The 20,861-nt window shown below is 47.2% G+C and overlaps 3 protein-coding genes across 3 annotated transcripts in view; all 3 read left to right on the top strand.

Annotated features, from left to right (window-relative positions):
- Nucleotides 1–20,861, top strand: part of LOC308484112 (uncharacterized protein) — a 178,249-nt gene that overhangs the window by 58,963 nt on the left and 98,425 nt on the right. The window contains exons 4-5 of the mRNA XM_081018687.1: nt 8,768–8,850; nt 17,977–18,103. Of these exons, the coding sequence (XP_080874813.1) occupies nt 8,768–8,850; nt 17,977–18,103 (210 nt within the window). The remainder of the gene's footprint in view (nt 1–8,767; nt 8,851–17,976; nt 18,104–20,861) is intronic.
- LOC308484345 (zinc finger protein 213-like) overlaps nt 1–20,861 on the top strand; it is a 144,493-nt gene that overhangs the window by 104,678 nt on the left and 18,954 nt on the right. The window lies entirely within an intron of this gene.
- LOC308484169 (uncharacterized protein) overlaps nt 1–20,861 on the top strand; it is a 136,319-nt gene that overhangs the window by 99,598 nt on the left and 15,860 nt on the right. The window lies entirely within an intron of this gene.

Below are 20,861 nucleotides of genomic sequence, written 5' to 3'. Positions count from 1 at the left end.
AATACAGAGGTGCCTTCAGAAGTCCTCTAAAAGTTGCATAGTTATTTCCTTGACATCTGATGGGAGGGCGTTCCACAGGGTGGGTTCCCCTATCGAGAAGGCCCCCTGCCTCGTCCCCTGTAACTTCTCACAAAAATGTAACATTTAAGTACAGTGGTACTTCGGGTGAAGAACTTAATTCGTTCTGAAGGTCTGTTCTAAACCTGAAACTGTTCTTAACCTGAAGCACCACTTTAGCTCATGGGGCCTCCTGCTGCTGCTGTTAGTGAAGTCTTTAACCTGAAGCGTATGTAACCTGAAGCGTATGTAACCCGAGGTAACACTGTACAGTGGTGCCCCGCAAGACGAATGCCTCGCAAGACGAAAAACTCGCAAGACGAAAAGGTTTTCCGTTTTTTGAGTCGTTCCGCAAGACAAATTTCCCTATGGGCTTGCTTCGCAAGACGAAACGTCTTGCGAGTTCTTGCGAGTTTGTTTCCTTTTTCTTAAAGGCGCTAAGCCGCTAATAGCCGCTAAGCCGCTAATAGCCGTGCTTCGCAAGACGGAAAAACCGCAAGACGAAGAGACTCGCGGAACGGATTAATTTCGTATTGCGAGGCACCACTGTATATCTTAAATTTTGGATGCCAACAGTGTCCTTCAGCTCTCTATATTGGACAAACAGGCCAAACCTTATGCCAAAGAATAAACGGACATAAATCTGACATCAAGAATCACAAAACAGAGAAACCAGTAGGAGAACACTTCAATCTCCCAGGACATTCTATACAAGATCTCAAAGTAGCTGTTTTACTACAAAGGAATTTCAGAAATAGACTGGAAAGAGAAGCTGCTGAATTGCAACTCATTACCAAACTTAAAACCATGGAGAGACCTGGTCTGAACAAAGACATTGGATTCTTATCTCATTATACATGACTGAGCCATTTTTCACCTTCTCACCCCTTGCCTTTTCCTGTAAGACCTATTACAGTCGTTAAGAGTCGTCAACAGACTCATCTCAGCTATCTGCCAATCACCCATTCCCACCACCCTTCTGAGTAATACCCCTCCCCACCTTCTCAGTATATAGAAGGATCTGGCAACTTCTGTTTCAGTGTATCTGAAGAAGTGTGCATGCACACGAAAGCTCATACCAAGAACTAACCGAGGTAACACTGTATATCTTAATTTTGGACAGGGAACTTACCTGCTTTGGCCATCTTTTAAATACCGTATTTTTCGCTCCATAGGACGCACTTTTCCCGTCTTAAAAACTAAGGGGGAAAGTCTGGGCTTCCTATGGAGCGAATGCAGGGGGGGAGGCAGGCAGGAAAAGCCCCCAAGAGCCACACACAAGCTTTGCGCGGGTCTTGCGGGCTTTTCCTCAGGAGGGAGAAGGGACTGACTCCCTCCTGGGGAAAAGCCTTGCGCAACCTCTCCAGCCGGGGGGAAGGCTGCGCAAGGCTAAAGAGGAAGCCAGGGCAGCGAGCGCGATCCATCCTCTTTAGCCTTGCGCGCCTCTCCAGCCGCGGGAGGCTGTGCGAGGCTAAAGAAGCCAACTTTTTAAAAATCTCTCTATCTCTGCCTCTTTTTCTTTTTCCGTCCTTTCTCCACCCCCTTCTTTTCCTCTGGATCAGTGTTTTTATCTAACGTTTTAGTTTGGAGGGGGGGATATTATAAAAAAGGAAACTTTGCAGCTTTTATTTTAGTATACAATGAAAACAGATTAAACAAAACACAAAAGAAGGAAATAGCATAGAAGAGGAAGAGAAAAGGGAAAGAGGGGGGATACAAAGCTATTTACCAGAGGTAGATCTTAACCCTTGCCTCACATGGGAGCTTTTCTGGGCAGGTATTCCCTCGGCTTAAGTGGGGTGGGGGAAGAGTGGCAGGTAGGGGGGTACCTACCTAGACACTGAAGCCACATGTCTCTCCGATGAAAATTGGGAGTGGGCATTGTGTGAAGTGGCTGTGGATCTCCTGCCGCAGAATTGTAGGAATGTATAGAGTTGGGAGGGCCACCCGAGGGTCATCCAGCCGAGCCCCCTCACAATGTAGGAATCACAGCTAAAGAACGCCAGGCAGATGGTCCCCCAACCGCTGCTTAAAAGCCTCCAGTGGTGGAGACCCCCAACACCTTCCATGGTCATAGAATTGCGGGGTTGGAAGGGAACCCCAGGAGTCATCTAGTCCAGCCCCGATGGACAGCGGGCGCGATCCATCCCATTGTGCAAGGCTAAAGATGCTGCACAAGGCTAAAGAGGAGGCCAAGGCAGCGAGCGGGATGGATCGCGCTTGCTGCCTTGTCTTCTTCTTTAGCCGCGCTGGAGAGGTTTAGCTCCTGGCTGGAGAGGTTGCGCGGCTATGGATCCCACTTGCTGTCTTGGTTTCCTTGCTCTTGGGGACTGGGGGGGGGGGCCGGGCTTCCCCCGCAGCCCCGAGAAGCTCTGGGAGAAGCGGACAGGCTGTGTGCATCGTGTCCGTGGCTCTTTGGGGCTGCGGGGTGTGTGTGATAATATTTTCCCCCTTGATTTCCCCCTCTAAAAACTAGGTGCGTCCTGTGGTCCGGTGCGTCCAATAGAGCGAAAAATACAGTAATAATAAAAGCACATTTTATTTATGAAGATAGTATAGATCCATATTTAAATTTGAACAAAATGACATTACCAGGTTAAGCTGTACTTTTCAAAACTAGAGAGAGAAAACATATAATATTCAATTTGATTTGTATATGAAACTAGACATTTTGCAGAACAAAAGGAACATTATAACACCTAACTCCCTTCAGTTCTTCGCCTCTCCCAAGCATTAATTAGCATTGTTCCATAATTTGGGGCTGCACTTCTTCCCGAGACTCTAATCCGTTTGCCTCTTAGTTTCAGGTGGTGATGAATTGGAAATGAAGAACAAGGGAGACCACAACGAAATCGACACAGTGGAGGATCCATATCAGGATTCAGACTGTGGAGAGGGCTTCAGTCAGAGCTCCCATTCGACTTCCCATCAAAGAAATCCCCTTGAGAAGAAACCCTATCACTGCTTGGAATGTGGAAAGAACTTCAATCAGAGGGCCAAGCTCACTTCCCATCGAAGAAATCATACAAGGGAGAAACCCTATCAGTGTGTGGAGTGTGGAAAGAGCTTCACTGATAGCTCCTCTCTCACTTCCCATCAAAGGATTCATACAGGGGAGAAACCCTATCACTGCTTGGAATGTGGAAAGAGCTTCAATCAGAGGGCCAATCTCACTTCCCATCAAAGGATTCATACAGGGGAGAAACCCTTTCAGTGCTTAGAATGTGGAAAGAGCTTCAATCGGAGTGCCAATCTCACTTCCCATCAAAGGATTCATACAGGGGAGAAACCCTTTCAGTGCTTAGAATGTGGAAAGAGCTTCAGTCAAAGTGCCAAGCTCACTTCCCATCAAAGGATTCATACAGGGGAGAAACCCTTTCAGTGCTTGGAATGTGGAAAGAGCTTCAGTCAGAGTGCCAATCTCACTTCCCATCAAAGGATTCATACAGGGGAGAAACCCTTTCAGTGCTTAGAATGTGGAAAGAGCTTCAATCGGAGTGCCAATCTCACTTCCCATCAAAGGATTCATACAGGGGAGAAACCCTTTCAGTGCTTGGAATGTGGAAAGAGCTTCAGTCAGAGTGCCAATCTCACTTCCCATCAAAGGATTCATACAGGGGAGAAACCCTTTCAGTGCTTGGAATGTGGAAAAAGCTTCAGTCAGAGGGCCAAGCTCACTTCCCATCAAAGGATTCATACAGGGGGAAAACCTTAACAGTGCGTGGAATGTGGAAAGAGCTTCAGTCAAAGCAACAATCTCATTTCCCATCAGAGAATTCACACAGGGTAGAAACTATTTCAGTGCCAAGAGTGTGATAGGAGGGATTTATGAAAGTTTGGTCTCATTTTTAAAGTTCTTAACACAATTGGAGCTCTTAAAAGGACTTAGAGATCCCTGAAAAAGCTAAAATTAAGACAGGTTTGCGCTCTTGACTATGCTACCACTCAGTGGATTTGTAACTAGCTGACTGACCAAACCCAAAGGGTGCTCATCAATGGTTCCTCTTCATCCTGGAGATGAGTGACTAGTGGGGTGCCACAGGGTTCTGTCTTGGGCCCGGTCTTATTCAACATCTTTATCAACGACTTGGATGATGGACTCAAGGGCATCCTGATCAAATTTGCAGATGACACCAAACTGGGAGGGGTGGCTAACACCCCAGAGGACAGGATCACACTTCAAAACGACCTTGACAGATTAGAGAACTGGGCCAAGACAAACAAGATGAACTTTAACAGGGAGAAATGTAAAGTATTGCACTTGGGCAAAAAAAATGAGAGGCACAAATACAAGATGGGTGACACCTGGCCTGAGAGCAGTACATGTGAGAAGGATCTAGGAGTCTTGGTTGACCACAAACTTGACATGAGCCAACAGTGTGACGCGGCAGCTAAAAAAGCCAATGCAATTCTGGGCTGCATCAATAGGAGTATAGCATCTAGATCAAGGGAAGTAATAGTGCCACTGTATTCTGCTCTGGTCAGACCTCACCTGGAGTACTGTGTCCAGTTCTGGGCACCACAGTTCAAGAAGGACACTGACAAACTGGAACGTGTCCAGAGGAGGGCGACCAAAATGGTCAAAGGCCTGGAAACGATGCCTTATGAGGGAGCTAAGGGAGCTGGGCATATTAGCCTGGAGAAGAGGAGGTTAAGGGGTGATATGATAGCCATGTTCCAATATATAAAAGGTTGTCACATAGAGGAGGGAGAAAGGTTGTTTTCTGCTGCTCCAGAGAAGCGGACACGGAGCAATGGATCCAAACTACAAGAAAGAAGATTCCACCTAAACATTAGGAAGAACTTCCTGACAGTAAGAGCTGTTCGACAGTGGAATTTGCTGCCAAGGAGTGTGGTGGAGTCTCCTTTTTTGGAGGTCTTTAAGCAGAGGCTTGACAACCATATGTCAGGAGTGCTCTGATGGTGTTTCCTGCTTGGCAGGGGGTTGGACTCGATGGCCCTTGTGGTCTCTTCCAACTCTATGATTCCATGATTCTATGATTCTAAAGTAGAGACACTGACAAAGAAAACAGAAGCACTAGATATCTCCATGAAAGGAAGGGAGGAGAAGTCTGAAAAGCTGGAAAGGAAGACAAAAAATGGACATCAGAACAGGAGACGCTTAGGATTGATGTGGACGGTTTGGGTGGAAGATAAGAGGCAATTGCGGGCACTTTGGAGGTTCTTGAGATGAGACAGAAAGCCCAGCCTCTGAGACGGAGAGGAGGGAGGAGAGCAGGATTTTAGCAAAGGGTTGAGCGGAGTGCCTGGGAGTGGAAGAGGAATTCATGGAAGAGGCGCCACCCTCTTCACAGCCGGGGATGGTGGTTTTTGGGTAGAAAACCAATGTGAATAAATCCCCCCAGTGAAACCCCCTGGCCGGTCTTCCGGTCTCCCTCTCCCTGTGCCCCAATCAAAGTCCCAGCCCGCAGCTGCCCTCCAGGCCTTCCTCCTCACATCTTGGGGCCTCAAGGCATGCGGGCAAGATTTGGTGGGGGGCCAGGCTGGGCTCAGAGGTCTGCTTTCCTCTCCTTGCACTGGGAAGCTTGTCTACTAACTAATGGATAAAGGGTTGTTTGGAAGACTAAGCCCTCTCAACCCCCCACCCTGTTTTAAGGAAAACCCGCAGGAGGAGCGGGTAAGGGAGGCAGAACTAGAAAGTCCAGAAGTGACTGAGGCCGAGCAGCCACAGGAACCAGAACCACAACCGAGTGGACCAGCGGCGTCCAACCCTACGACCCCGTCACAGCCGGAAGCCCTGGAACAAGAGCCAGAAGCAGGAACCCCTACTGAGGCACCCAAGACCACAAGGCATACGTAGGTGACCGGCATACCTCAACGACTACGAATGCTAACCTTCTGGGCGCAACGGGAACGTAGAGGGGAGGGGGGTTATGTACTAAGCTTGGATCCTAGAACAAAAGGCAAGTAGGATCCTAGAATGCAACAACTGATTGGCCTGCAGGAAAAGAGCAATCAGGCTCCAGGAGGGAAGCAGAATCAGCCAACAAGACGGGATTAATTGTGTAAATAATGTAGATTAAAGCCTGAGGTTGGGGTGTGTGTGCAATTAAATCACTGTTTTACAAGCTTCAATAAAGAGCATGAAATCACTACAGGAATCCTGAGTAGATTTCAGAGAATCTAATGCATCTTTGGTTGGGATTTTCCAGCAAGGAGATTGGAGATGGTTGCCAGTCAAAGGGTAGTTTAAGACACAGGGGGGGGGGGGAGACCTCCTTGTGAAAGGGGGGGGGGCAGTTTTGGGAGACATTCCAGCCCTGGCATTGGGAGCCAGAAGAGGAATCCTGGAAGAGGACACTCCAGCCTCATCTAGTCCAACCCCTGCAATTCAGGAACCCCGGTTCTTAGTCCCGCCAGCTCCCTTGAACTGGGCAACTCAGATGCCTGGAGCAGCGCCCCGTTGGAGAGCAGCCTTGGGTCGCCTCTGGAGCTGGCTGGACCTTTTGGACGGCTGTTTCCATCCCCCCTGCCTTCTGCTGGCAGGCCCAGTTGGGAGTTGTAGTCTAAAGCCCATTGAGGGTGCCTGGTCCTGGAGGTGGTTTTCAAGTTGGAACTATGTTTTGACCCGTTGCCGAAAGGAGATGCCACAAAGTGTGTGTGTGAGGGGGGGTGTCTTTTCAGTGCCAGGATATAAGGTGCTCTCTTGACCTGGGAGCCCACTCCCTCTCCCCCACCCCTAGAAAAGGGGGTCTTCCCCTCATCCTCTCCTTGCAGGACCCCCTTTTCCTTCCTCTTTGCTCAGAGAGTCGGAGCCAACTCTCTCTCAAGGGACCCTGGAGCCAAACACTTGCAGAGTTTTACTTCTCAAGCAAAGGGTGGGAAGGAATACATTCTTGTTGCTCTTGAGATATACAGAAATCTGTTCCCCGTGGAGGGAGAAGCTTGCCAAGCTCTGCGCCTGCGCCACGCCTGGGGCTCCTCCGCAGGGAAAGACCGACCAGCAAAAGGGTTAAGGGGCACCAAGCTGGCTTCCTAGAGAGGAATAAAGGGAGGAGGCTCCCCAGAGCACAAGCTCCGCCCCCATCCGGGCTTTTGTCTCTCTGCTCCACAAGTGCTGCCTGGGGGCGCCTTCTGGGATCCGGTCAGTCGCTTTGGGGAGATGGGGGGTCCCAGGGCTGCAGGGGAGGGTCCCCCCAAGAAGACCCCTCTGGGGCCCTGGCTCCTGAGAGCGAGAGAGAGAGAGAGAGAGAAGGGAGCAGGGCGAGCTCCGCTTTGCAAGGGCTCAGAGGAACAGCCATGAGGGCCAGGGAGTCATGATGAGGGACCCCCAAAGTCATCTAGCCCACCCCCAGCCAGCCAGAAATCTTCTGCCCAGCCTGGGGCTTGAACCCAGGGGCCTGAGATCAAAGAGACTCATGCTCTACCCACTGAGCTCTGCTGCCATTTCTAGAAGAGTGAGAGAGAGAATGTGAGCTTGGTTTTCTCCACCTTGCAAGAGTTAAAAGGAACTGAGCTGCATTCCTAGAGAGGACAGGAAATAAGGGGGGGACGAGCAAAAGCCCCTCCCACACCCCAAGGTTCCTCCTTGCAAGGGGGTGACTTTTATTTCCTCTGCAAGAGCTGTCTAGGTAGCCCCTTCTGTCATCTGGTGAGTTTCCTCTCTTTTCTGCCCTAGGGTGCATTGGGGGGAAGTGGGGCGGGGTGTCCCAGGGCTGCAGGGGACGGATCCGTGGGGATTCTGCTCAGCTCCTGCAAGGGGATCCCCAAGCCAGGGCTAAGAGGTTCTGCCCCCCTTCTCTCTGCAAAGCCAGGGAGGCTGCAAGTAACAGGAGGTCTGCAACTCTTGTCTTGCTCCTTTGGGGAGGGGTCACTGAGTCAGGAAGAAAAGGGCCTGCAAAGGAACCCTGATGCGATTGAGGAATCAGCCACGTTCCTTAGCCCAGGTGGCAGCCAGATGGAAACATCTGGAGGCAGAAATAAAAACTTGGCCTCTGTGCTAAAGAAAGTCCTTCCATCTCCCAGTGCGCAGTTAGACCCATGGAACTCCCTGCCACAGGAGGAAGAGATGGCTTGAGAAGAGGATGAGGCCCATTCAGGGAGGAGCAGAGGGCTAGCGATGGCTCCAGGCCCCCCAGTGGGAGGCAGCCATGCTTCTGAAGGGGGAGAGAGTTGCCCTCAGAACAAAGACAGAAGTCTGTCTTCAGAATATGGGAATATGGTGCTTGAACTCCGAGTCTGGGCTGTGATTCAGACTCATCCATGCTGGCCCAGGGAACATTTCTCTTCTCCTGACTGTGTATCAATCTGGTAGTAGAAGAATGCATTTGCTTTACAGGATTCTCTGGCACCTCTCAGTAGGCAGGCAGAACTTGGCAGAAGACCTAGGGACTCCTTCCGATCTCCTGGGAACAGAGATGGATGAGCAAGACTCAGCTGGCCCTGAAGCAGGAAGAGGCCTTGCAACTCACCATGGGAGCAGCAGGGGATTCTGGGAAAACTCTGTTTGGTCACATTATGTGGATTTTGAAACTAATCTATGAATTTGTTTAATCGGGGGGGGGGGGGGGGAGTTACAGGGGCCAAGAGCCCAGAGAAAGAGAGATGTGTTTTTGCACTCTAGTATGTGAAATGGGTACAAACGTCCATATTTAGGTGGCAACTCCTACATGTTTGAAGGCGCACCTGTAGTTTTCCTTCAGAGTGAAGCATGCGCTCTTGGCTTCCCACTTACCTTCTTCTCTCGCAGGAGACGGAACGAGGCCAGCAAGACCTGCTTGTCCATCTTTTCTTGGTGGCGGAGGGGAAGCTGCCCCTGTGGACCCAGAGCAGGTAGGAGGAAGGGGCCATGTGGGGAGAGAGGATGTCATGGACTGGTGGACACAGAGGAATGGTGGGAGGAACCGCCAAGGAAGGAGGGTTGAAGGCTCAAATAGGCTTCTAAGCAGTTCACACCCCATACCAAAGAGTGGCCAGGATTCACCCCATCAGTCCCACAATGGGGCTTTCCCCCTCTCATTCCCCTGCGCACCTTGGAGATATCTATAGGGCTTCAGGAGGGTCCTCCCTGTCGCGAAATCTTTGCGGCGCTTTAGCAGAAATGCTTAGAGTTCCAGGTTCTTCAGTGCAGTATATTTATTGTGAGCTCTATATCTACAAATATCTACAGGCTATAATACAGGAGCAGTTCATACAGTCAAACGGAGTACCTGGCTGCACCTTAAGGCAAAGAGGAAGACTCTCTCTCTCTGACCACACTCCTCTGCACCACCACCTTTACTGCTGGACAGGTTTCCCTTTCAAACCAAGGATTGCCAATCAACTGACAGCACTCTGACCCTGCACTTGCATAGAAAGTATTGCAGGCCGATTGCATCAGCCAGTTGCATCAGCTAGCAGACTCAAGCCTGCAGACTTACTATCTCACACAGCATTCTGGGATCCCAACACTCCCCACCCGGCAAGAACAGCACAGAGGGACAGAAGAAGGGATCCTTCAATGTGGCAAACGGGAATATTTGTGCACAGGATTAGAAGACTGATTTGAAGAACACCAGTTTCTTAATGCCCTTCATTAAAATACACAATGAATACCGTATTTTTCGCTCTATTGGACGCACTGGACCATAGGAGGGGGAGAACAGGAAAAAAATTTTTTTTTCTTGTTCTCCCCCTCTAAGTCAAGATGCGTTCTGTGCGTTCAAGGTGCGTTCATCTGGAGGCTTTGGGTTCCTTTTGACCTGCTCTTTGGGGCTGGTGGGGGGGGGGAGTGCTGCTTTCTCCCACCGCCAGCCCCAAAGACCAGGTCGGGAAACAGCGGGAAGGCAGCGCTCCGCCTCCCTGCTGTCCCCCAGCTTGTGGGGCTGGCGGTGGGGAAAGCAGCGCTTCTCCCCACCGCCAGCCTCCAAACCAGGTCGGGATTGGAGGCTGCTATCCGCAAGCCTTGGGAGCCCGTCGGGCACTCCTGCCGGGCTCCCAAGCCTTGTGGATAGCTTCCTGAAGCCTGGAGAGTGAGAGGGGTCGGTGCGCACTGACCCCTCTCGCTCTCCAGGCTTCAACGAAAGCCTGCATTCTCTCCATAGGGCACACACACATTTCCCCTTCATTTTTGGAGGGACCGTTTCACTTCCCATCAGAGAATTCATTCAGAGGAGAAACCCTATGACTGCTTGTTTTTTTTTTTTAATATATTTATTGAGATTTTAAACAGTAAAACCAACCTTCCAATCAAACCAAAAAAGAAACAACATTATCACACTCAAAGCAAAACAGAAAAATACAATAAAAGACATTAAAAAGGTAAGAAATTAAAAAAAAAACATAAAAAAGACATAAAAATCCAAATTTTTACTTATTTTTTTCATAACCCTTCTTCCTGACTTCCTCACATCTCCCTTTTCTGCGTTCCTTTTTACACAATCATATTCAGCAATATCTTACCCTCTTTCAAATCTTGGTCTATATTATACATTTCAACCCATTGTTTCTCCAATTTTTCCCCTTTATATCCTTTAGATTACATTTGACACAGTGTAATCTAATTTTTTCACCCTTGTCTTTTGAAACATTTGTTACATACTCCTTTTACCTATGTCACTGATGCCACATTGTCTTTATATCTTGCATCATTTTAGCATTCCAACATTTTAACATTCCAACATTTTACAATGTTTTTGCAAGTAGTCTTTAAACTTCTTCCAGTCCTCTTCCACTAACTCTTCTCCCAGGTCTCGGGAAACCCTATGACTGCTTGGAGTGTGGAAAGAGCTTCAGTCACAGCCACAATCTCACTTCCCATCAAAGAATTCATACAGGGGAGAAACCTTATCAGTGCTTGGAATGTGGAAAGAAATTCAGTGAGACGTCAGCTCATTGTCCACTAAAGAATTTATCCAGGGGAGAAACCCTATCACTGCTTGGAGTGTGGAAAGAAATTCACCCAGCGCACCCGTCTCACAACCCATCACAGAATTCAGAACGCTTTTAATGCCAAGAGTGTGGAAGGAGCTTCAGTCACAGGGCCTGTCTTGCTTCCCATCAAAGAATTCACATTGGAGGCAAACTAGTAGTGGCGGCTGTATACAGATTTAATTTTAGGAGACTTTAAATAATATGAGGGTGAAGTTTGCAGTGGGGTTCTTTGCCACATCTGGTGCCCAATAGGAATTCCTACTACGTACCCAGAGCTGTGACTTGCAAGTCCTTGGCCAAGGTGTTTAATACCTTCTTCACAGCGTCCTTTCTCTTGGCAGATCAAGATGAGCCAAGGTTGCAAGGTTTTTAGCCGGGGCAATTAGAATAAGATCCACCATTTGATTATTGACTCAGAACCCTTAAAAGTATATTCTATAACTTTTTATTTATTTTTCTTTGTATATCATATTGTTGTTTTATTGCTATGGCCGGTGGCTAACCCAAATTATGATTTATTCCTTCAATACCTCCTTCACGTCATGACTGGTCTAAATCCTTTCAGGATATCCTTGGCATCAAAATGAAAGCCTATCTGGTGCCCGGAGAGCCTGGCGAGGAAAAGGCCCGCCAGGGGGATGTCCTTGCAGAGCCTCTCCCCCTCTGGGCCTTTCCTGCTCCTTCTGGGGTGTTTGGTTTTTAGCCAAGAGAAGGCTTGCTCTTCTTGTCTCCTCTTCTCCCCCTCCTTGACTTCACAGCTCTGGTGCAGTCCCTTCCCAGATACAGAGAGTGATCTGGGGTGTCGTGGAATCCTAGAACTGGAGAATTCTGCAGGTCTGCCCAGAACTCATTGCACTGAGTTCAATGGAACTTCTTCCCTGGTAGTTCCTCTGGGGATCTCCGTTCGACCGAGCTGATAAAGCTCATCTTCCGGAATCGCCTCAACGTGATCGACGACCTGAGCATCCGATAAGGCTCCAGGCACATTCCCCATTCAGCAGAGCTTCCAGCAAAGGGAAGAGACGAGAGGTTTGGGCTACATTGCTAGGAGTTTTATTATCTAGCTATGCAGGCAGAAAAATACAACCTCTCTCTGTGAGAGCAGAGAGCAATTGAACAACAAAGGAACAAAGGAACAGGATCCGTCTCCCGTGAGACTTCCAACAGTATGGAATGTGTGGAATGTAAAGAGTGTCTTGTGACTCCAAAGCACTGCTCAGTGGCAAACAGAAATGGCAAGCATTTTCTCCTCACTTTCAGGAACATTGGGAAGACAAGCTGGCCTTGTTGTGAGCCAGATGTCCTAGAGAGACAGTGGGGAAAAGGGAGGCCCCACTCTGAAAGGCCCATGGTATCAAAAGGAGGCTTCCGAGTGCCATGATGCACTGGGGTAAGGCAGGGACAAATGCAGAGGGGCACTGCCTGCCAATCCAATTCCCCGAAATTCATCACCCATCCTGAGACCCTCAGAAGAAGATTCAGGAGGGGCCTGGGCCCCTGACCAGCTACATGGCTGGATGGTCATTTCCACCATTCCAGAGGCGAGTCCCTCCCTCCCGACCAGGGAGGGTGTTGCTTTACTTGCCAACAAGCAGGACACACATGCCTGGTGGTTGCCATCAGGCTGCAATAAGCTCAGGGGAAGTGGCAGGTTGGGGCACCTAGGAGAATATCCTACACCCAAAGACACCCCATGTGGTTTAGCGGAGAGACTAAGAGCCCTGGAGCTGGAGGAGGGAGACCTGGGCCCAGTTCCCCCCATGGCTAGGAGCTTTGGAGGGAGGAGGGGAAGATGGGGAGTGAGAGGAGCTGGTTCTGGGTGGAAACATCCACTCTGAGGAAAAGATCACCAGCTAGAGAAAGGAGTCTCTGAGCTTAGTGGGAAGGACAGTGTGTGGTGTCCTGGGAGAGTAAATCAGGCCAGGAATGAACTGGGAGGCTGAGCCAGGAGAAGGAGGAGCTGGAAGGAGACCGGCTGCTGAGCTCTCATCCCAGTCAGGAGGGGAGAGATCCTTCTAGAAAGAGAAGACTCCCAAACCAGAGATCCCTTGGGTCTTTGGCTTGGAATACCTCGGGAGTAGGGTAACTGGCAGAAAGTGCCACCTTGTTAAGAGCCAAAGTCTTAAGTGTGAAACAACTGAGAAAACCTTGAAGGGAAATAACATTGTAAACTGAACTATCCTAAGTTTTATCCACTCATGTCATAAACTTCCTTGTTAAATAAAATTGTTAATGTTTATTTGAAGAAATCCTGCCTGAGACTCCCAATTAGTGAGTTTTACCTCCACAAGATAATCTGAGGTAGTTGGAGGGCATTTGTGGGAATTGTGTTCTGTGAGGTGGGTGCACTATATTTAAGAGAGAGAACGGGCCCAAGGCTGCCGGGGAAAAGACCCCTTGCGTCGTCGCATATTAATTGGAGACAGAGGTGGGATAGGAAGTTAAATCCCACACAGAAACGTACCCAGAGACACAGAACAACCAGTTTAATAAAGGAGTGATTTAATAAAAAAGAGAAAAAATTCCTGTCAGAAAATGACCAGCAAGCGCCAAGCCAAAGAGTCTTCACACGCACACGCGCCCAGTCCCGGGTTCTGGGTCCTGCTTCTTCCCTGCCTCCTCCTCTCCGCCCGCTTGACGCCCCGGGCTCCTCCACAGGGAGAGAGAAGGGTTAAGAGGCGCCGAGCTGGCTTCCTAGAGAGGACAGGAAAGGAAGGCGGGCCGCTCCCCCTCCTCCTCCCCTCTGACGTCCCTTCCGGCCTCGCCTTCGCCGGCCGGGCTCTGGTGGGTCTCCTCTCGGGGGAAGCCTGGGGAACTCCCTGCCCCGGGAGGCGGGAAGGGGAGGGAAGAGAGGCTGGGGGGTCCGGGAGGGAGCCAGAGGGACCTCAGGCCCTGGCCAGGGAGGTGGGACTGGAAGACAGTGAGGAGGGAGAAGGACATTGGGAGGGACATGATTGTGAGGGAGAAGGATATTAAGAGGGACATTATTGTGAGGGAGAAGGATATTAAGAGGGACGTTATTATGAGGGAGAAGTATATTAAGAGGGACATTATTATGAGGGAGAAGTATATTAGGAGGGTTACAGATAGGTAGCCGTGTTGGTCTGCCATAGTCAAAATAAAAAAAATCCTTCCAGTAGCACCTTTAAGACCAACTAAGTTAGTTCTTGGTATGAGCTTTCGTGTGCAGTGTATCTGAAGAAGTGTGCTTGCACACGAAAGCTCATACCAAGAACTAACTTAGTTGGTCTTAAAGGTGCTACTGGAAGGATTTTTTTTATTATTATGAGGGAGAAGTATATTAAGAGTGACATAATTGTGAGGGAGAAGGATATTGAGAGGGACATGAGAGAGAAGGATATTAAGAGGGACATTATTATGAGGGAGAAGGATATTAAGAGGGACATTATTATGAGGGAGAAGTATATTAAGAGGGACATAATTGTGAGGGAGAAGTATATTAGGAGGGAAAGACCACGAAGGAGAAGTACAGGAATACCTCTGCTTACAAACCGTCCTCCTTGCAAACGCTGTAGCTTCTCTCTCTATTCATAAATCTCTGTATGTCGGGCATTTCCCCTCCATAATTCTTTATTTGTTTGACTAAACTGCGGGAGGCAGTGGATGACAGGAGGGCCTGGCGTGCTCTGGTCCAGGGGGTCACGAAGAGGCGCTCTCGACTACACAACAACAGGGACGGTGGCAATCCAGCCCTGGTTCCTAGGAAGACTCATCCATGCTTCCTCAGGGAACATTCTTCTTCTCTTGGCTGTGTATTGATCTTACAATAGAATAGTGTGTTTGATTCGTAGGATTTGCTGCACCTTGCATTAGAACTTGGCAGAGGACCAAGGGGCTCCTTCCGATCTCTTGGAGATTTCCGGAGAGCCCAGATGGATGAGCAAGACTCACCTGGCCCTGAAGCAGGAAGAGGCCATGCCATGGAAACGGGGAGCAGTGGGGGATTCCATGAAGACTCCGTGCAGAAGATCCTGGGGGAGGAGGACACCCTTTGCTCAGAGGTGCAGAGCCAGCAGCTCAGGCAGTTCTGCTACCAGGAGGCCAAAGGACCCCGAGAGGTTTGCAGCCAGTTCTACCACCTTGACCATCAGTGGCTGAAGCCAGAAAGGCACACGAAAGCTCAGATGCTGGACCTGGTGATCTTGGAGCAGTTCCTGGCTGTCCTTCCTCTGGAGATGGAGAACTGGGTGAGGGAATGCGGAGCAGAGACCAGTTCCCAGGCAGTGGCCCTGGCCGAAGGTTTCCTCCTGAGTCAGGCAGAGGAGAGGAAGCAGGCAGAGCAGCAGGTGAGAGAGACTTTCCTCTGGAGACTCCCAAGGGGCTCCAAAGAGGAGGGAGAGTATTCCCAAATCATTTCCTAATGGCCCATCCTTTTTTGGAAAGCATATTATTATTATTATTATTATTATTATTATTATTTATCAATCTCGTGGCTGGGTGCCTTCCAGCACATATAAAAGCATAAGAAGACATCAGATGTCTTCTAAAAGTTATGCAGTTTTTTATCTCCTTATCACCTGATGGGAGGGCATTCCCCAGGGTGGGGGCCACTGTGGAGAAGGTCTTCTGCCTGGTTCCCTGTAACTTCACTTATCACAGTGAGGGAATCAGCAGAAGACCCTCGGAACTGGACCTCAGTTCATGGAGACGCTCCTTTGGGTATACTGGGCCTTTGAGGCCGTTTTGGGCTTTAAGGTTCAGCACCAACACTTTGAATTGTGCTGGGAAACGTTCTGGGAGCCAGTGAAGATCCTTGAGGACCAATGTTTCATGGTCCTGGCAGCCAACCCCAGACACCAGTCTAGCAGAAGCAGGAAGCAGCTTTCACCTCTGTCCCCCGAAAGCACTTGCCTCTGCCATTCCTTCTCTAACCCTTCTCCCCATTCTCTGTTTTGAATCCTTGTTGCTCTTTCAGAGGAAGGATCTTTTGGCAGAAATGGGTCTTGATTCTTCTGAGGCAGAGAAGACTCCGTTGGACGCCAGAGTGAGGCCTCTGGGTAAGGAGGAAGGAGTGTTTTTTCCCCTGTTTTGTCACATTCTCTTGGTTTTAAAACTAATCTGTGATTTCTTTGCATCTTTTGGGGGAAGACACCTTGAGCCCAGAGCTCGGGGGGGGGGGGGAGATGTATTTTTGCACAACGATTATATGAAATGGGTACAAATGTACTCAGCAGGGGAGACATTTATGATAGTAATTTGATTAGTTTACAATTAGAGTCCAATAATAGCCTCTTTATAACAATGCGAAATTACAATACAATTACTAATACCAATCTTATACAAAATTATATAATATAGGTGGCCCCCCGCATGCTAAAACCAATGGTTTGCTGATTTTCTTGATTTCTCCATTCCCAAATCTTATTAATTTCAATTACACTACTGTCAAGATAACAATCCTTTATACAACAACTGCAGTATTTATGACTTCCATTCGTATGGAAACATCAAAAAATATATAAAACTACAAGTGAGGCACTCCAGCGATATCCTTACTCTTCCTGTGTGTGGCAATCTTTCTGTTCGTGATATTTCTTCCTGTCCTTGTAAAATGTTCTGTCTATCTTTTCCTGGTTGTTGCTGTTCTCCATCATTCCTTGGGCGGAGCTAATATCCCATTGTGGTTTCAGAAATTCTCCATCACTCTGTCCTGTGTTTCGTTGTTTGGCAACTTTAACAGCAGCTGCAAAAATCACACTATCCCAATAAATAATCAGAGAGGGATCTGTCAGAATTGCAAATGACTCAGTAATGATCCTTATCAGCTCCCTCACAACTTTCAGATTCCTTACATCCCTCTGTCTGGTCGAAGATAAATGCACATTTATCCAATTAAATTCCAAGTCCTTTTAGCATTAATCAGTTCAGTCTGTATATAATAAAGGATGGGGAAGAGTCAGCTCTAATTTTCCATCGCAAACATTTTGCAAAATAGAGCTTCCCTCCCTTTTTCCTTTTTGTTTTTACACACACAGTTCCATTTGAAGTTATTTTTCATATCTGCAGTCCAGTTTCATCCCTGCTCACCTGTACATAGATATTTTGAACTAGTATTCAATCTCAGGCTGCCAATTCATTAATGCAGAGAAGAAAATTTTATATAAAGAAGCCATAGGCTCCCCTCCCCCCACTCACTGTCTTTTGCAGCAAATGAAGTTTATTCTCAAATTCAAACCTTAGAAGACCTTGCAGCTGGTTTAATTCCGCAGTTTATGATCTCCTCTCTTCCAGCAACGCCTGTACATTAGTCCAAATTGAGCTCTAATTGACAGGAGAACTTCTGCTTCTTAATGGCGGCGAAGGAGGGTTTTCGGCAGGCAAAGGGCTTTTGCACTCAGCGCCTTCCTGCCTCTCGCAATCCATGCCGTAGCCGGAGCCAGGTACCGAGACGAACTGGGAGTGAAGCCCGTTCCCCCCTGTCCCTGGGGGCAACTTGCAAGGAGAATTACCCTCAGTCATCCTTGTTTTTCCTTTGCCAACGATCTCCCGCTGCCTCCATTAAAGCAGAGCGGAACCGGAAGCTAGCAGGGGAGACTTGGACAAGCCCCATCTGTACTTAGAGATGCACTGTTTCACCTCTGAGAGAAGCAGGCGCTCACGGTTTCCACTTACCTTGGTCTCTCCCAGGTGACGGAATGATGCCACCAAGACCTGCTCCTTCATCTTTTCATGGTGGTGGAGGGGAGGCAGCAGCTGTGGACCCAGATCAGGTAGGGGGAAGGAGCCTTGTGGGGAAGGACTGCTTGGATGCAGACTGGCTGGACACAGTTGGATGCAGAGGAATGGTGGGAGGAGCCAGAGAAGAGGGAGCCGACTGGGAGGAGGAGGAGGAGGGGTCTGAAGCTGGAGAGGGAAGAGGGCTCAGGGAGCAGAGGGAGTCTGTGGCAGAGAGCAGCCCAGACTCCGAGGCAGAAGCTGCAGCAGGAGAGAGGGATGAGGAAGGCAGAGAGGGGTCTGGCCGCTGTAGAAAACAACAGAGCCAAGTGAATGTTCTCTAAGAGGACAGCCATTTTCCTGTTCTGTTAGGGTCCAGTGTGCTTTGAAGATGTGGCTGTCCATTTCACAGACGAGGAGTGGGCGTTGCTGGATCCTGACCAGAGAGCTCTCCATAAGGAAGTCATGGAGGAGAATCGTGGGATCTTGGACTCTCTCGGTAAGGCTCCCTATTGGATCATCCTATTTGTTTTGTAATTCTTTTTTTTTAAATAAAATTTTTATTGGTTTTACAAAGTTTTGATAGACATAAACAAACAAACAAACACACAAACAAACATGTATAATTTCATATCCTTTTTTCCCTTAAACCTTACTTCATCGACTTCCCCATACCTCCCCTTTCTACATCTCAATTTCAAAGGTTATTTCAGCAAATCCTAACAAAACTTAATTTTATCAAAATTTTCCCTTATTCTTTTCTTTTACTTAATCTTTTACAGCTGTAACCCCCATTTTCCCCTAGAACCTCGACATTTTAACATTCATTAATTTTGCAATATTTCTTAAGATAAATTTTGAATTTCTTCCAATCTTCTTCCGCCATCTCTTTCCCCTGATCGCGGATTCTGCCTGTCATTTCAGCCAGTCCCATATAGTCTTATCACCTTCATCTGCCATTCTTACAGGGTGGGTAGATCTTGAGTCTTCCAATGCTTTGCAATAAGTACTCTTGCTGCTGTGGTGGCATACATAAAAAAAATTCTGTCCTTCTTTGGCACCAATTGGCCGACTATGCCCAAGAGAAAGGCCTCTGGTTTCTTAGGGAAAGTACATTTAAGTACCTTTTTCATTTCATTATATATCATTTCCCAGAAAGCCTTAATCCTCGGGCACGTCCAACCAAAGGTGATAAAAGGTACCTTCAGTTTCTTTGCATTTCCAACACTTATTATCAGGCAAATGGTAAATTTTTGCTAGCTTGACTGGGGTCATGTACCACCTATAAATCATTTTCATAATATTCTCTCTTAAGGCATTATATGCCGTAAATTTTATACCGGTGGTCCACAACTGTTCCCAGTCAGCAAACATAATGTTATGGCCAATGTCCTGTGCCCACTTAATCATATCTGATTTAACTGTTTCTTTTTTTTTTTTTTAAACAATTTATTAGGTTTTACAATAGAAATAAACATAATAAACAATATAACATTTGTCTTAACATAATTTCACATTTTCTTTGGACTTCCTCACATCTCCCGCTCCCACTTTCCTCATTATAACATTTTGTCAGCAATTTATCATCTTATTTACATTCTTATATCCCTTCTATGTTTCATAATCTTATAGTTCTCAAAAGGAGTTAAATTTTCACAATCTTACTTATTTTCTTAAAAACCTCTAAATTTAGTGGTGCTCAGTTATTTTGGTCTAGCATCTTATTTAGCATTCACTCAAATTACAATGTTTTTGTAAATAATTCTTAAATTTCTTCCAGTCCTCCTCAATCCTCTCTTCTCCCAGGTCACGGATTCTGCCGGTCATTTCAGCCAGTTCCATGTAGTCTATCAGTTGCATCTGCCATTCTTCCAGTGTGGGTAGATCTTGAGTTTTCCAGTGTTTTGCGAGAAGTATCCTTGCTGCTGTTGTTGCATACATAAAAAATGTCTGGTCCTTCTTTACCACCCCTTGGCCGACAATACCCAAAAGGAAAGCCTCTGGTTTCTTAGTGAAGGTATATTTAAATACCTTTTTCAATTCATTATAAATCATTTCCCAGAACGCCTTCACTTTAGGGCAAGTCCACCAGAGGTGGAAGAACGTTCCCTCACACTCTTTACATTTCCAACACTTATTATCAGACAGGTGGTAAATTTTTGCAAGTTTGACTGGGGTCATATACCATCTATAAATCATTTTCATTACATTTTCTTTCAAAGCGTTACATGCAGTAAATTTCAATCCATTACTCCACAACCTTTCCCAGTCCTCAAACATGATATTATACCCAATGTCCTGTGCCCACCTTATCATAGCCGATTTAACCGTTTCATCTTGTGTATTCCATTTTAACAGCAAGTTATACATCCTTGAAAGTACCTTAATCTTTGGTTCTAACAATTCTGTTTCTAGTTTCGATTTCTCCACCTGGAACCCTAGTTTCTTATCATTTTTAAAAACTTCTTTAATCTGAGCGTAATGTAACCAGTCTCGCACTTTGTCTTTCATTTTCTCCAAACTCTGCAGTTTCCAATTATCTCCATCCTTTTCTAGTATTTCCCAATATTTTGGCCATTTAGCCTCCATATTGGGTCTTTTTCGGGCCTTAGCTTCCAAAGGTGAAAGCCACCTTGGTGTTTTATTTTCCAGCAAGTCTTTATATTTTGTCCAGACATTAAACAGTGATTTTCTGACAATATGGTTCTTAAAGGCCTTATTTGCTTTAACCTTGTCATACCATAAATATGCATGCCATCCAAAAGCATTGTTGAACCCTTCCAGATCTAACACATCAGTGTCTTCAAGAAGTAGCCAGTCTTTTAGCCAGCAGAACGCTGCGGCTTCATAATACAACTTTAGGTCTGGCAGGGCAAAGCCCCCTCTTTGTTTTGCGTCAGTTAGTATCTTAAACTTAATTCTGGGCTTTTTGCCCTGCCAGACAAACTTAGAAATATCTCTCTGCCACTTCTGAAAGCACTCCTTTTTGTCCAAAACCTGAAGTGTTTGAAATAAAAACAACATCCTTGGCAATACATTCATCTTGATAGCAGCAATTCGGCCTAACAAAGAAAGTTTCAATTTTGACCAACTATCTAAGTCTCTCTTAATTTCTGTCCAGCATTTTTCATAGTTGTCCTTAAATAGACTTAGATTTTTTGCTGTTATGTTTACCCCTAGGTATTTTACTTTTTTAACCACATTAAGTTCCGTCTCATTCTGAAACCGTTCTGACTCTGTATCAGTCAAATTTTTCC

Source organism: Podarcis pityusensis, assembly GCF_964106645.2.
Source record: "Podarcis pityusensis genome assembly, chromosome: 8".
Classification (NCBI taxonomy): Eukaryota; Metazoa; Chordata; class Lepidosauria; order Squamata; family Lacertidae; genus Podarcis; species Podarcis pityusensis.
Note: the sequence above shows the minus strand (reverse complement) of the source record. Positions and strands in the feature narration are given on the sequence as shown.